Below are 17,496 nucleotides of genomic sequence, written 5' to 3'. Positions count from 1 at the left end.
CCAAAGTAAAACCATCTTCCATGATCATATATTAGGCCCCCTTAACTCCCCCAAACCCCTTTGCTCTGGTAACCACCACACTGTTGTCTCTGTCCATGAGTTTCAGTTTTATATCCCACATATGAGTAAAATCATGATTCTTAGCTTTTTCTGATGGACTTATTTCACTCAGCATAATATTCTCAAGGTCCACCTATGTTGTCCCAAATGGCAGTACTTCATCTTTTCTTATGGCTGAGTAGTATTCCATTTTTTATATATATATATATATATATATATATATATATATATATATATATATATATATATATATATATATATATATTTACCACATCTTCTTTATCCATTCCTCTATTAAAGGACACTTTGTCTACATGTTTTGGTCACCATGAAAAACGCTGCAATGAACACGGGGTGCATATCTTTGCAAATACATGTTTTTGAGTTTTTCAGGTAGATACCCAGGAAAGGGACTGTTATATGATAACTCCATTCTTAATTTCTTGAGGAACCACCAGACTGTTTTTCCATAGTGGCTACATTCCCACCAGCAGTGAATGAGGGTTTCCTTTCTCCACAACCTCTCCAACACTTATTACCTGTCTTGTTGGTAATAGCCATTCTAACAGGTGTGAGGTGGTATCTCATTGTAGTTTTGATTTGCATTTCCCGGCCTAATAGCTAGTGAAGTTGAACATTCTTTTCATATATCTGTTGACCGTCTGTATGTCTTCTTGAGAGGTGTCTGTTCAGATCCCCTGCCCATTCTTTAATTGGATTTTGTTTGGTGATGAATTTTATGAGTTCTTTATATATTTTGGATATTAAACTTTTGCTGGAGCTGTTTGCAAATATCATCTCCCATTAGGTCAGTTGCCTTTTTGGTTTTGGTTTCTTTAAATGTGCAGAAGCTTTTGTTGATATAGTCCCATTCATTTATTTTTGCCTTTACTTCCCTTGTCTTGGAATCAAATTCACAAAATGTTCTCTATGACCAAGGTCCATAAGTTTAGTACCTATGTTTTCTTTTTTCTAACTTATTGTTTCAGATCTAGTTCTTTGATCCATTTTGAATTAATTTTTGTACAATGGGGACAAACTGTAGTCTAGTAGTCTAGTTACATTATTTTGCATGTGGCTTTCCAATTTTCCAAGTAGCATTTATTGAAGAGGTTTTCTTTTCTCCATTTATGTTTTTGGCTCCTTTGTCGAAAATTATCTGCCCATATACATGTGGTTTAATTTCTGGGCTCTCAAATCTGTTCCATTGATCTGTGGGGTTTCCGGCCAGTACCATGCTGTTTTATCATTGCTCTGTAGTAAAATTTGAAGTCAGGTAGTGTGATATATATCCAGCCCTGTTCTTTTTTCTCAGGATCGCTTTGGCTGTTCAAGGTCTTTTGTAGTTCCATACAAATCTGATTTTTTTGTTCTATTTCTTTTTAAAAAATGATATTGAGCCGTAACCGGTTTGGCTCAGTGGATCGAGCGTCGGCCTGCGGACTGAAAGGTCCCAGGTTTGATTCCGGTCAAGGGCATGTACCTTGGTTGCGGACACATCCCCAGTGGGGGGTGTGCAGGAGGCAGCTGATCGATGTTTCTCATCGATGTTTCTGACTCTCTATCCCTCTCCCTTCCTCTCTGTAAAAAATCAATAAAATATATTTTTTTAAAAATGACATTGAAATTTTGATGGGGATTACATTAAATCTGTATATTGCTTTAGATAAGTAATATGGCCATTTTAACTATGTTAATTTTTCTCATCCATGAACATAGAATATCTTTCATTTCATTCTTTTTCAATATATTTTAATGTTTTGTAGTTTTCAGTACATAGGTCTTTCCCAACCTTTGTTATATAATGTCTTAAAAGTCTGTGTTATTCCTCTTTTACAAGTTGTTTTGGCTGTTAGAGATCATTTGCATTTCCATATGAGTATTAGAATCAGGTTGTCAATTTACAAAAAGCATTTTGGGGCTTTTTATTGGAATTGTTTTGAGTCTATTTATCAATTTAAGAAGAATTCTTAATACTGAGTTTCTCGACTCATGAACATTGTACAACTCTCCATTTATATAGGTTTACCTTCTCTCAGCAGTGTTTTAGTTTTCAGGTTTGTACACTTTGTACAGGTTTGTACATTTTGTCAGATTTATCCCTAAGTAGTTATTTTTATGCCATTTTAACAGTATTTTTATAGAAAAACAATTTATTTTATATATTTATCTTGTATGCAGCAACTTTGCTAAATTCACTTATTGTAGCAGATGTAAACTACCTATCTTTCCATTTCAAAGTACAGTTTGATTCTGTCACAACCTGATGGTCTTTGGGTATTTACCATACCCCATTAGTCATCATCATAATCCTAGGAAATCAAAATGACAAATTTATCATCAGTTCTCCTGAGCATATACTTTCTTGATGGCAAGATCAGTTCCAAATGGGCCATGCTTTTAATAATTGTGTTTTTAGAGAGGAAAATATTTAATTTGATTCATCCACTGATTAGCAGCTATCAGCATAATTTTAGAACCAGGAGAAATGCAGAATTTTAGGCCTCACTCTGGACCTACTAAACCATAATCTGCATTTTAACACATTCCTCAGATAATTAGTTTATATGCATATTAAAGTTTGAGTAGCATTGTTTCCTATTGACAAAAAGTATCATGTAGATCCTTTACTTCTGGATAGACCTGAAACCCTAGCTTTGTCCATAATTACAGAAAGGAGTTCAAGCCATTTTCCTATGTGAAGAACATTACAGCTATTCTGACCATTGCTAGATTGTTTCAAGAAAGAATAGATTTATGTGTTTGTCTTTTTACAGAATCTATTGATCTATTATCAGAATTGAGAAGGAAGCTATATGACCCAAATAGAGATCTAAGATAAATAGTACTTTAATCACAATTTCATTCCCAAGAACCTGGGGAGTACTCTGGTTTTTCTTGTCACCATTACACTTTATTCATTCACCTTCATAACCACATCCAATACCTTATTACCCTAATTGCCCCTCCAAATTCTTTCTGACCACAATCAGCCACCTCTTCAGTTCTCTCATTCTAATAATTCCCACCACACCTGTTCTTTGAATTTACCAGGATTGCTGGTCAGTCTCCTTCCTTTCCTCTCATCTCTCTGTTTTCACCTTCTTCCCTACCTAGCTACTCTACTCTCATGCCAATATTGTCTACTTCCTTGCCTACAAGTCCAAACACAGATCATTCTGTCAGTTTTCTCTGTTCCTATATTAATTGCCTTAACGACCTAAAAGTAAAAAGCAAAACTAAAATTCAGAAGAAAACAGAGATGGTTATCTTTATGACATTGAGGATTTCTCAAGACACAAAAAGCACTAAACCAACCATGAAGGTGAATAGGCAACACAGAATAGGAAAAACCCAAGTGGCCAATAAATACAGAGAAAGATCACCAACCTCAATAACAATCAGAGAGCTACAAATTAAAAAAATATCAAAATACCATTTAAAACCCATCAGATTGGCTATATGGTCCAATAACATCAAATACTGGCAAGGATATGGGGCAAGAGAGAGACTCATATATTGTTGGTGGGAAACTCAATTGGTACAAGCACTTTACTGAACAATTTTGTAATACCAGTTACAACTGAAATGTATCTCACTTTCCAACAGTTCTACTTGTAGTGATGTCCTAGAGAAGGCTTCACACATTCCCAAAAATATTTTTCCCAGTGCTATTTTAGTGAAAGGTGAGAAAAATCTAACTGTACTTCAGAAAGGAAAAAGCTGTAGCTGTGATCTTTTATTTCCTTAAAAAAAGGCAAAACCAAAGCAAATCTGACATAAAGAAAACAAAATGTTATTATTTGTTCAACCTACTGGTGGGGACTCAGTTATATATTATTGCTTATACTTATTTATCTTAAATACTACATACATTTAAAAATTAAGTGTGTGCCGAAACCGGTTTGGCTCAGTGGATAGAGCGTCGGTCTGCGGACTGAGGGGTCCCAGGTTCGATTCCGGTCAAGGGCATGTACCTGGGTTGCTGGCACATCCCCAGTGGGGGGTGTGCAGGAGGCAGCTGATCGATGTTTCTCTCTCATCGATGTTTCTAACTCTCTATCTCTCTCCCTTCCTCTCTGTAAAAAATCAATAAAATATATTAAAAAAAAAAAAAAAAAAAAAAAAATAAATAAAAATTAAGTGTGACACAGAAAGCAATATTGTCCTTAACATTTACAGCAAGTTAGTAATTATTTTAAGTATCATTATCCAATTGACCTCAATTCACACAAACATTAGTACTGATGCTGTTTACAAATAATTCTTTGTAACCTACCACTGAGTAAAATTCAAAGCTGTTATTTCTTCTATACTGGAAATTATCCTATAAATTACTGAACCCTGTAATGTTGACTCAAAATCAGGGAGTGAAAAGGCAACAAAATGGACTGCTTTCTAGATCTACCGTAATCTCAATAGCTATTAACTTTTAATGTCCTTATCTTTAAGTACTTCTACCATAACAGACATATAAACACCAAGACACCCGAAACTCTTTGGGGAAAATAAAGGGAGGCTCATGTAATCCTGAAGCTTGTCCTGCCTTTCTGTTCCAGACCACCACCCTTCCCATGGACTCCAGGTTAAGAGTCTCTTTTAGATGCTATCAAGTTAGTAATCATAGTAAACATTTATAAACAACCTACTTTTTTTCAACATTGTTCCTAAGGACTTTACATTTATTATCTCCCTTCATCTTCATAAATACTCTCTTAGGTCAAAGGAGTTTATGTCTATTAACTCACTTTATCCTTTTAAGTACTTTTAGGTCCATAGCATTCTTATTCCTATTTTTCAGATAACCAAACTGAGGCATACAGAGGGTAAGTAATTTGCTTAGTTAATTAGCTAGTATGTGGTGAAGCCAAGATTAAAATTCAGTTAGGCTCCAGGGCATGCACACTTAATCAAGAACCTGTGTGCCTAATTGATGGACAGTCAATTAGAAAAGGTTTCGCTTGAAGGTTATAAACAAACATTTAAAAAATGAGATTGAAAGAAAAAAAAGGATAGACGCAGGGTCTCCAAAGCATTTTTTATCTTTTATTCCTTGCCAAACATAAAAAAAAAACCCAACAAACTACTGTGATATTCTATTGCTTGCTTTGAAAATTAATTTTATTTTGCATTGCTCATGCCTTTAAGATGAAGCTTTCTTTGTAATATAACAATCAGTGCACTCTTTCTTTTGACTTCTTTATTAAGTTGGTTGCATAAAAGATATGTTCTCATACTGACAATTCTTGTCATGAATAAAATCAACAAAAATAAGGCAGTAGCAAGACATGCTTCACAAATAAACAATCAAGTGGTAAGAATACAAAATCTGGCCTGTACAACAAAAAGATTAGGAAGCAAAATGTGAATAAGCCCTGGAATCAAAATATACCTAAAGACACAAAAAGCACAATCCATGAAGATAAATAGGCAATACAGAATAGGGGAAACCTAAGGGGCCATTAAATACAAAGAAAGATCACCAACCTCAATAGCAATCAGAGAAATACAAATTAAAAACATCAAAGATTCCTTGTTTATGATGCATAATTTCTTTATCAACCATTTGTGAAATAAGAATGAATGTTAAGAAATATGAAACCCGAATTGCATTTATTTTACAATATCAATGCTAAATTCAATAACAACTTCATTGAATCTAAATATTAAAGGTTTCAAAAATAAAAGGCAATCTTAATTTTTTTAACCATATGAATAGGGTCTGCCAAAAAAAGTGCATTATTTTATTCTACTTGCAAGAATAGGTCTCAACCTGCAGTTAAGTGGCATGAGCAACAAAGGACAACAAATATCACTAAGAGTAATGCCCATACATATAAAAATATCTAGTTGAACCATGTTCTTTCTGCTTATATAGCAAGTCTATTAAACAATCAGCATAATGGAAGCTTACATCTTATGAGACAGAATTATTAATTTAACACACACCTATTAAAAATTTTCAACCCCACTCCCAAAACATTTTAGCACACCTATTAAGTACTGTAGGTCATTTAGAAAAACAAATAAAACATACACCCAGTCTTTGCAATTAAAAATTTTCCATACATATAAACAATGTCCAGATATAAATTCTCAACTAAATATGTTTTTTTCTAAATATGATTTATGTAATCAAGGCTTTCTTAAAGATAGGTCTTAGGTATATGATCTGTACAAACTGACAGTAGTGTATATTCCAAATAGATTTTTCTTTCTATTATGATATGACAATATAACGCTTTTCTGAGTGAAGATATATGTTAAGCTTAAGGTGTAAACACTCTGGAAGGCAAACAAGTTAGTGAAGAAATTAATGTTCATTTAAAATGTGTATCATCTCATAATAGGCCCTGAATTTTCAAATTTACATGTACGAATACATTTACATCTTAAATTTCTGGGAAAGGTACAGGCTTTGTGTAAAAAAGCAGCAAAATTTTAAACCCACCAATTTATTGAAAAAGCCATTACTTTTATTAGAAACACATAATGCTTCTCAAGATGTTGACAACAGGTCATAGTATAGACGTATATTTTATACAGTGTACTTCTCCCTTAAATTATATTCCAGTAGGTGGAATACCTCCTTGGGTATTAGAAGCAGAAGTATTTGATGGACTGTGTAAGTTGGTCTCCTTGTACACAAACCATGCATTTCCTCCCCAAAGTATCATATTCAGAAAGCCAAAGATCTAAGAAAGAGAAAAATAAACATGAAGATCTAATATCTACTTAAATATTCATACCCATCTTAGTTTTCCTTAAATACTTAACATTTCCAGGCAGTATACCATTTCATTTGAAGTTTAAACTACATATGACATGGAATAAAAAATGCTTTATATTTAAACACCAAATTCGAATATATAATGACTTATTCCCAATGAAAAAAGCTAAATCTCTAAGTTTGTAACATATAAAACCATGACTAAAAATAATCTTATTTTTGCATGCTCACTACTATAAAAAATAGGATTAAATTTGAGAGCGTAACTAAATCCCTCCTTTAAGTTGCCTTGTGTATTTTTTCCTACTTCCCTACTTTATACCCCCTACTACCTACCATCTTTCCTACTCCAACAATAGGTAGAAGAGAAAAGGAGTCAGAAGAACTTTATTTCACATCTTACATTAGTCTCTGGTATAAATTTGGTAAGAAGACTCAAAGATGAATAAACTGAAGCTGCCCTATTTTCACATTTTTTCCCTAAATTCAAGAAATATAAATATGTTCCTATATTTATAAAAAGAATATGAAGTAAGAGTGGGATAAGAAGCTTGAGAGTACTATCATATTACTGAAGGCAAAGCTTTATACCTTTTTGTATATTTGCATACAAAAACATTTCTGAAACTGTCCATTTCAGATATTATCAATCGATGTAAGTGCAAAAAAGGTGACTTTTCGATTACAAAGTTATAAAGCAAAAATGTGGCCAAATTGCTTTATAAGGCAGTGCTAACTTCATCCAACACTTCCTTAAAAAGACACGAAGACGTTCCTAAACATAATATACTCCATATAACATTATATTTAATTATATATTGATCTGAATTTTGGTAAAATAGAGGACTGAAGAATATGTACATTTATGTAGACTTAATTTTTTAGGTTATTTATTAAGCCAGAAAAGTATTACTTTCATACTCAGAGCAAGTAAGATTAGAGAACGAGTTATAAAGTCAGATCTAGTTCAAACCTTGGTTTGCCAACTTGGGTGAACTAACAGGAGCTACATTTTTCCCAGTTGTACAGTGGAGATAATAGTGCCACCTCCCACAGTCCCTTAGGTTGTTGGATCACGTAAGATATGAGTGCAATGCCCTTAGTGTAACACCTGACATATTGACTGAATAAATGCTAGTGACTATTATAAATACCTATCAGGTAAAAGTCTTGCCTAGTCAATTTTAATGATAAAAAAGACTCAATTGTGATCTTGTTCAAACCCATTTTCTAACTTTTCTAACAAACTTTTCTTTGTTGTTATAAAGGTAAAGATTATATGGTAACCAGGATTCTGACAGTTTACTAAAAATAAAACCCAACACATCTAGAAATTATTAAAAGCTATTGTTTTCTTAAATTATTAGGTAAGGTTTTTCAAATAAGCGAAATGAAATATCTTATAAATACTGCATACATACCACGGATACATTTAGGGATCCCATACTAGTCACAGAGCCAAAATAACACTTCAATTCTGAAGAATGACAGGGTGCAAGTTCCTGGACAATACTGTGACTGGTAGCTGTTTTAATATCTGTAAGAGCTTTAGCCCAGGCTGAAGTGCTCACCAGCCACAAAAATGTGACAACAAGAGTAACAACAAAGTCCTAAAGTAAAAAGAAGTATGAATTAATAATGAACAGTAAATTTAAAAATACTAAATTTAAATCCATAATGAAGGAATTGAGATTACATCGAATCCCATGGTACTGAGAAATGGCCTTCATGTACACTTTATAAAAAAGGGCACAGTCAACATAATAAACATTGCTGTTTATTATTACTAGCCCAAAGCCTGAGCAACAACACTAAATAAGACTCAATCATCTCTTTAGCAGTGAAAGATATTTACATTAGAAATCAAGGTTTGGCCGAAACCGGTTTGGCTCAGTGGATAGAGCGTCGGCCTGCGGACTGAAGGGTCCCAGGTTCGATTCCGGTCAGGGGCATGTACCTGGGTTGCGGGCATATCCCCAGTGGGAGATGTGCAGATGGCAGCTGATCGGTGTTTCTCTCTCATCGATGTTTCTAACTCTCTATCTCTCTCCCTTCCTCTCTGTAAAAAATCAATAAAATATAAAAAAAAAAAAAAATCAAGGTTTGCCCTAGCCAGTTTGGCTCAGTGGATGGAGGGTCGGCCTGCGGACTGAAGGGTCCCAGGTTCGATTCCAGTCTGGGGCATGTACCTTGGTTGCGGGCATATCCCCAGCGGGGGGTGTGCAGGAGGCAGCTGATCGGTATTTCTCTCTCATCGATGTTTCTCACTCTCTATCCCTCTCCCTTCCTTTCTGTGGAAAATCAATAAAATATATTAAAAAAAAAAAAGAAATCAAGGTTTTACATAGCCCTTACCACAAACATACCTAAGCCACTCACTCCCAGGATCATATCTTAGACCGTTATTACCAATAATTGTATCCCTTCAAATTCTCTATTTTAAACAGTCCACTCCCCACTAGCACTTCTCTTTCCAGCTACCTCTCTCTGGCACTGCACCTTAAAAACATCCCCCATGGAGACCTACAATCTGATCTTAGCACTTGTTTATTGTCTCTTAACCTCATTTATGCTCTAATTTCCCTCCTTAATTTATATTCTAAGGTCCTTCAATATAATCCCTTGCATATACACTTTAACTCCCTTACTCTTCGTCTGCTTTATCAGATTGTTCTGACAAAACTAACTTTAAATCTAATTCTCCATGATATGCAAAATCGAATGGTGAAAAGCCTTATCAGGAAGACTACTCTTTTAAAATTCATGATCATGAAATTTTCAGAATGCTCATTATAATAATAAAAGAACAAGAAAGAAATCTCTCTGAAAATATCTTATCCTAGTAATTTTCTAAAGTCTTTGCTAGTTATTATATTTCTAAAATCAGAACTGAAGTTTTTAATATTTTGGATAGTTTCTTCTCGAACTAATAAGATGAAGAAAGGAAAAGAAACATCTACTCTTACTCAATCTTTTCTGCTGGGAAACTAAAATTTGTCAATTAGTATTGTTATAAAGATCTAAATAACACTTTTTAAAAATATGCATTTGTGTAATATAAAATATAAGTCCCATTTTTTTAGTCTTCCTTTAAATTAAAGACCAAAGTGGGAATAATGTAAAATTTGTATCTTTTGATGTTATGTATTAGGGTATACTCAAGGCTACTAGTATGAGTTTGTACACAGCCGCAGCAAAACTCCAAGCTCAGGAATGGATTCTGGAGCTTATCCCAGAAGTGTTTTGTTTTAAAAATGAATCTGATTAGTTTTTAATTACTTTTGCCAGCCAGCTCTTAGTTATTTATTTAGGATAAACACCAGTAACTCTTACGAAATACAGAAATTATGTTACATGTAGCTTGTCCACTTGGTCAAAATGACATTGAATAAATATCTTGTGATTAGAGAACCCAAAACAATACGACTAATTTTACAAACATGGAGGTATTTACATTTTGTATCTGAGCTTTCTACTGTTACTGATCCTTTTAATAAATGTAGATCAAAGAGAAAAGGACAGAAACTTTATAGCTTAAATTTTTGCACTGAGGGAGTTCCTTTTTGCTGCAGGTAGACATTTCCTAAACCCTTGCTAGAAATACAATGACTTTTGGAGAACTGAGAAGTAGTATGTATGAGGTTATCACATGTTTAAAAAGTAATCTCTGGGCTCAAGTTCACAGCTTTGACCAATATATACATCAAATCCTCTTAATTTTTAGGTTTTTTCCCTCCAAATTAAACAACAAGCTGGTTTTTCCCTTTCATGATTATGTTCTTTAAATCTACTTGGCTGATGGCTTAAGACATGACATTCTTATACTTCAAAAACTTTTCTGAAAATGATGCACTGAGTAACCCTAGGATGAGGAGGAAATGTGGGTCTCTGAAGATAGATTTTGTCCTGCTCAGGATTCTAGTTAGGACAATGCACCATGCATACCTGGAGTTCTGCAGCAGTTCACACTGCAGCTGCCTATGGCAGTCCTAGTCCTACCAATCAACAGGATATGATTTATAAGAGATTTTTAGGATCTGGGACACCCTATATTTGTTTGGTTTTATTTTATGGTATTTCTGATTCTCCACATGGCCTAGAACCCTTAAGTTCCTGCTACTTAACACAAAAAAGTAGTACATTTACTTAAAAAGGGAACTATAATCCTATATAATAAAAGGCCAGCAACCATAATGGCATAACGACCAGAATGACCGATCAGCTAGTCGCTATAAGGTGTATTGACCACCTCTCGGTCCCTCCCCGCAGCCCACAGGTTCCAATCACTGGGTGGCCAATGGGGAACCACGGGGAACCAGAGTGAATGACGACTGGGCAGGACTGGAAACTGGCAATCAGGCGGAAAATGGCCCTGATTGCAGGCTAGGCCTAGGGACCCTACCCATGCACAATTTCGTGCACTGGGCCTCTAGTGGATTTAATGTCACAATTGAAATGTTCCTAGAAATACCTTAGCAGAGGATTGCTAAAATAAAAGAATGTCATCATTAACAAAGTACTTTAAAATAAAAAACCAATGTCATATTTGGCTATATTTAAAAATTTGGGTATCTCGAGAAAACTTTTTTACATATGTTTAAATTAAAATTAGAATTCAAGCCCTAGCTGGTTTAGCTCAGTGGAAAGAGCGTCCGCCTGCGGACTGAAGGGTCCCAGGTTTGATTCTGGTCAAGGACACATGCCTGGGTTGCAGGCTTGATCTCCAGTAGGGGATGTGCAGGAGGCAGCCAATCGATGATTCTCCCTCATCATTGATGTTTCTATCTCTCTTTCCCTCTCCCTTTCTCTCTGAAATCAATAAAGATATATATTTAAAAAATAAAATAAAATAAAAGTAGAACTCAAAATTTAATTTAGAAGCTGGACTTTTACTACAAAAAGCATCTATTATGTGCTATATCAACAAAAAAAACACTTAAGTAATTAATTCTGAATTATCTCTCTATATGACCACTAATTGATCACTGAGGTGAAAAATTACTTTTAACTTTCTGATTGATGCAACTAGATCAGTTTTACTAGACAGAAGAACCTTCCACAAAAAAAACTAGATTTGGCCCAGCCGGCATGGTTCAGAGGTTGAGTATTGACCTATGAACAAGGTCATGGTTGGTTCCCTGGTCAAGGCATATGCCTGGATTGCAGGCTTGGTCCTCAGTGTGGGGCATCCAAGAGGCAGCTGATCAATGATTCTCTCTCATCATGATGTTTCTATCTCTCTCACCCTCTCCCTTCCTCTCTGAAATCAATAAACATTTTTTGAAAAAAGAAAAAAACTAGATTTGAATGTTGCTTTTAAAAGTGTGGTCACTTTAAAGCTTATTAAACAAAATATGAGAAATGAAAGGCTCACTGCTAAATTTAACTTAAAAATTTGTTGGGATAATGACAACATGGCAAGAAATGTCTTCATTTAAATATAAGTTATAAAGAATTTTAACAAAATATAATATCTGATCATTATAGTTTTATAGCTGCCAAACATGTAATTTCTGTTGATTAAGGATTACAAATAGTTGATGTCTATCTTTCTGGAAGGCACCTAACAATAAAGAAATGTTTTATGAAAATGTAAGGTTTAAGAATCTCTTCTATATATAAAAAATGAAATAAACATGGATGATAAAAAATTGTTTTATTCCTTACTTACCATTTGCATTCTTATGATCCAGGCAGCAAAAATTAAAAATAAGTAAATAAATAAAACCTGTTATCTTATTTCATAATTTCTTCATATTTAAATACCTTCTCTTTAAAGTAAACTCATAAATAATTAGCATGTCAGTATTTTCTCAAGATATAAATGACCAGTATCACAAAACACACCTCTGGTTCTCCCTTCAAGTCAGTAACACTAATACTGCCTTTGTACTTATTTTTCTGTAATGGAGGTCAAGCTTAAACCCATGGCTTATCTCTGAATCTGTCACCAATGATCCAGGGCAGATTCTACTAATAAATATCAGAGATTATTTCTATTCTTTAGCTCAGCAGACTAAAGTCAAGAATGGTGCTAGGACTTCAAATCCAAATCTTTTGTTGTCATCTAAAGTTTCAAAATTAACTCATGAATGCCACTAATGCTGAATTCTTTAATACTTATAGAATTATCTGCATCAGGTTTTAACTTAAGCAATTAAGGAATTTAGACCAGGAGTCAGCAATTTTTTTTCTTAAAAAAAGGCAAGACAGTAAATATTTTTTATCTCTGTTACAAGTACTCAACTCTGCCACTGTAGCATGAAAGCAGTCATAGACAATATTGTAAATGACTGAGTGCGGCTATGTTCCAAAAAAACTTTATTAAAACAAAAACAATGAATCAGATTTGGCTTGTGGGCTATAGTTTGCTAATTTCTTGACTATTAATCTCAAGATCATATTGTAGAGGCATACAGGGGGTCTTTGAGAAGAGAGAAAAAAGGTAAGAAGTAGGACCACAGTTATGAAACTACTAGTATGGTCAGCAGTTCTACTTAATTTCTCTGCTACTTGCAACCTAAGATGCTCTATTACGTACCTGAGGTTTTCCCAGGTTAAAACAGAATAAGAAGAAAACCTCAGCACTCCCTAGAGTACAGAAAAAGTGCTTCAAACACCCTAAAAGAATTGGCTTAAACATGACAACAGGAGAAAACTCAACCTCATGGCAAACATAGGTCAAAATATGTTGAACTCGCTCATGACAAGAATTTTTATTTACAGTGTAAGGAAATCTGTATTTTATTGCAAATATAATACATATTTATCATATACAAATTATTTTTGTATAAAAGGAAAGTGATTACTTACAATCATGGGAAGTTTTCGACTATCCCGATATAGGTTTGTATAACCAACATAGAGCAGAAGAGCAGTAATGCAGTACAGGAAGACAAAGACTGCAAACGTAACATAGAATTGTGCAGAAGAAGCATAATCTCCAACAAGGACTAACTTGTTCCAACTTATATTACACACATCTACTGGAGAAGCCTGAAATGATGCCTGATTCAACCTATTAAAAGAAAGGCACCAATAAATTATCTGGACTCCCCAACAGAGACAAAAATACATAGGCAGAATATTAAAATGACATTTAAAAAAATATTCCCCAAATACAGGACAAGGCAAAAGTAGGTTTATAGTTGTTTGCATGGAAAAATAACAATTAATAAATAATAATACAAGACAAAACTCTGTGCTTTATGTACTCATAACTGTAAACGTACTTTGCTCTATCCTGTAAATTAGAAACATTTTCCGTTTGAAATAAAAGGAAAAATTCAAATATTAAAATGAATTTAAGATTTTCATAATATATATACAAATTATACATTAATTCTAGTAACTGATTTGTGATAGATTTAATACAGACATTTACAAATTCAGATACTATCTTCTGCATTAAAACTGTAACATAGTAAGAGGGCTGATACAAAATAGTTTACAATTTGAGACATAATATTCCATTCTAAGAAAGAGACTGTGTGACTAGCACCAGGAGAAACAATTACAATAATTCACATTTTAATCCTGGATTTAATTACCTGCCAACTTCACCTTGTCTTTAATTTTCCCTATCCATAATTCACAAGAGTACTTATTGCTAAAGATGCAGTAAGAGTTCCTTGTACAGCAAATTTATAAGAGAAGAGTTGGGAGATGGAGAGGCAATGATACCAAGCACTTGCTAACTGACAGATCTTTAATGTAAGAATTAATTTAATCATTAAAATGACCTTAATAGGTAGTATTTCCAATATACTGAACAGAAAAACTGAGTCCTAGAGAGGTCAAGTAAGTAGTTAGAGTAAGTGAAAGGAGCTTCACACTATGGCTTAAACATAGGACACATTCAATAACTGTTCAATGAATATTAAAGTCAAATAGAAGAATTCACAACATATTCATTTTGGCCCTGGTCTGTTTTTGGTTCAGTGGTTAGAGGATCAGCCCGTGGACTGAAGGGTTGCAGGCTTGAACCCTGGCCCTGGTTGGGGCCAGTACAGGAGGCAACCAATTGATGTGTCTCTCTCACATTCATGTTCCTCTCTTTCTCCCCCTCCCTTCTACTCTCTCTAAAAATCAAAGGAAAAATATCCTCAGGTGAGGATTAACAACAAAAATTCATTTTAATTTGAGGGTAAGAAAATGAAGTTTTATGATAGGATAGGAACTCCATAGAAATTCATTTCACATAAATCCATGTCCTAAAATTATATAAAGAACACTATTATTTAGTAATGGCGAACACATGAGAAATTTGGATTTTTTTCATAAATTGTGTTTGCTTCCACATCATGACTTCTCACACTATGGTGATGGAACAGTCTGTTTTCTTATTAAATTTCTAATCCACTGTAGGATGATAGAATACAAATGTCAAGGCAATGTCATTTAATAATTTCTAAATGCTTACTCCCATTTTCTATAATTTATTTCACCATAGACTAGGGAAACAGTTGGCAGACAGACATTGGTCTATATACCACAGTTTGAGTATCAATGACCACTATTTACAAATGAGGATGCAATTAAAATTTTTTTATCCTCCAAGATTAATAAATTGCTGGAAATCTTAATGGGTCAACAAGAAAGTAAAAAGAGTTGTTAAACCATAAAAACAAACAATAACTCACCTGAATGGATAACCAAAAGTAGCTGTAATGGTTTTATTGTCAGGAATTTTAGGAGGACAACTCACTAGAATTTCTGTTTTGCCCTTAAAACCTCCACAGGTGGCAAAAGCAAAGATAGAAGCAACCTACATAAAGACAAAAAAAAAAAAAAAAAAGAGGGAAGGGGGAAGAAAAGCATTACTACACCCAAAACATGGCTCATTAAAACCTTAAATTATTATTAAAAACCTGCTCACAAACATCACAGAAATATATAACACTAGTGGCCTGGTGCACAAAATTCGTGCACATTAAAAGGTAATTAAAGATAGATACAAAGGCAGAGAAGCATCGAACAGATTGTCAAATTACAGCGGGAAGGTTGGGGAGAGGCGAGGGGGAGGAGGTAAGAGATCAACCGAAGGACTTGTATGCATGCATATAAGCATAACCAATGGAAACAAGACACTGGGGGGGGGGAGGAGGCCAGGGGAAGGTCAATGGGGGGGGGGGGGGAAAGGAGACATATGTACTACTATTTGTAATACTTTAAACAATAAAATAAAATTAAAAATAAATAAATAAATAAAAAGCAAAAAGAAAAAAAGGAATTAATTAGAGGAAATATTTTAATATTGCTATTTGCCCTTTCTCTATAATAGAAGTGTCAGAGATGAAAGAAAATTAGTAAAATGTGTACAAAAATCTCCCTCCTGTCAGAGCCTGGGGTGCGCCATGGGACCCAGGGTCAAGTCCCCGCCCACCCACGTGTGCCTTGAAATTGCCCAAGACCCAGCCAGCCCCACGCCCATCAAGTTCCGCAGGGCTGGGGGACGCAGCCTCAGATCCCCCATCAAGCCCCACTGGGTGGGGAGGGCACAGCCTCAGGTCCCCCAGCTCAGCGGGCACAACCTCAGGTCCCACGGCCCAGGTGCGAGGGTGAGACAACCATTTGCATATTAGCTCTTTATTATATAGGATTATAGAAAATATAAAAGTTCTTAACTATAAATTTAAACATAGATGGTGAAAAACATTAAAATATTTACTGTGCCTTGGCCAGGTGGCTCAGTTAATTGGAGCATCATCCTGTATACCAAAAGACTGTGGGTTTGATTCCTGGTTAGGGAACATACATAGGTTGTGGGTTCGATTCCTGATTGGGGCGTGTATGGGAGGCAACTGATTGGTGCTTTTCTTTCACAATGATGTTTCTCTCTCAAAATCAACTTAAAAATATCCTTGGGTGAGGATTAAAAAAATAAAAATAAAAATTTACTTGCAACTCTCAACAAATGTGATTTTATTTTCTCCTGAATATAACACAGAAAATTGTATACCAAACCACATATAAATTCATTTATTCCAGGGGTACCCATTAAATATGAGTATGAAATTCAGAGAAAGTCTTATTTATTGGTATGAAAATCTAAAGGGGTGAATTGGAGGTGTTTTCATTTGGAACCCAAGGGTAACTATAAAACCAAGAGATTGTATACAAAGAAGTGATGTTATTTCATGAGCTTATAAAACCTCACTGTGGATATTCTAGGTCTCAAAAGGTACTTGGAAATCTGTTTTCCTGATCAAGCCAAAAAACAAAACAAAAAAGTAATAATGCTCTCGTAAAGGAAAAAATTGGAAGCATCCTAAACATTGACAGGGTACCAAATAAATTAGAATCCATTTAAACAATGAAACCTTATGTAGTCATTAAAATGTTAGGAAATATCTAATTATATAGAAAAATGGTCATTACATATAAAGTTTATAAAAACAATACATTGTGTATGTGTCTACATCTATGTATTCACACACAACAAAAACTAAACAGGTTATACATTAAAATTTTAACAGTAGTCACTTCTGAACAAAAGATAAAAGATAATTCCTAGGACCTCTATCTCCAATGCTGGCTTCACAGCTGCTATGCATTCTAGAGCCACAGAAGCCGGTCCTACTCTAGCCAGGCTTCTGGTTGAGAATATAGACCAGGCAACACCTGGATTTCAGTCTATGAAGGCCTTGAGCAGAGAAGGAGGTGTTGAGGGCACTTCTAATCTGAAATCACCATAATCCAAGTGT

General features: G+C 34.5%; 1 protein-coding gene across 1 annotated transcript; it reads right to left on the bottom strand.

Moving 5' to 3' along the window:
- Positions 1-5,086: 5,086 nt before the first annotated feature.
- On the bottom strand, positions 5,087-16,265 carry SYPL1 (synaptophysin like 1). Its single transcript, XM_006085448.2, has 5 exons — positions 16,176-16,265; positions 15,433-15,557; positions 13,604-13,808; positions 8,212-8,400; positions 5,087-6,755 (listed from the first exon to the last, which is right to left on the bottom strand). The coding sequence occupies exons 1-5, from the start codon at positions 16,263-16,265 to the stop codon at positions 6,624-6,626; spliced, it is 741 nt and encodes a 246-aa protein (XP_006085510.1). The 3' UTR covers positions 5,087-6,623.
- Positions 16,266-17,496: the final 1,231 nt, after the last annotated feature.

The sequence above is a fragment of the Myotis lucifugus genome, unplaced genomic scaffold (assembly GCF_000147115.1).
Source record: "Myotis lucifugus unplaced genomic scaffold, Myoluc2.0 scaffold_18, whole genome shotgun sequence".
Lineage (NCBI taxonomy): Eukaryota > Metazoa > Chordata > Mammalia > Chiroptera > Vespertilionidae > Myotis > Myotis lucifugus.
Note: the sequence above shows the minus strand (reverse complement) of the source record. Positions and strands in the feature narration are given on the sequence as shown.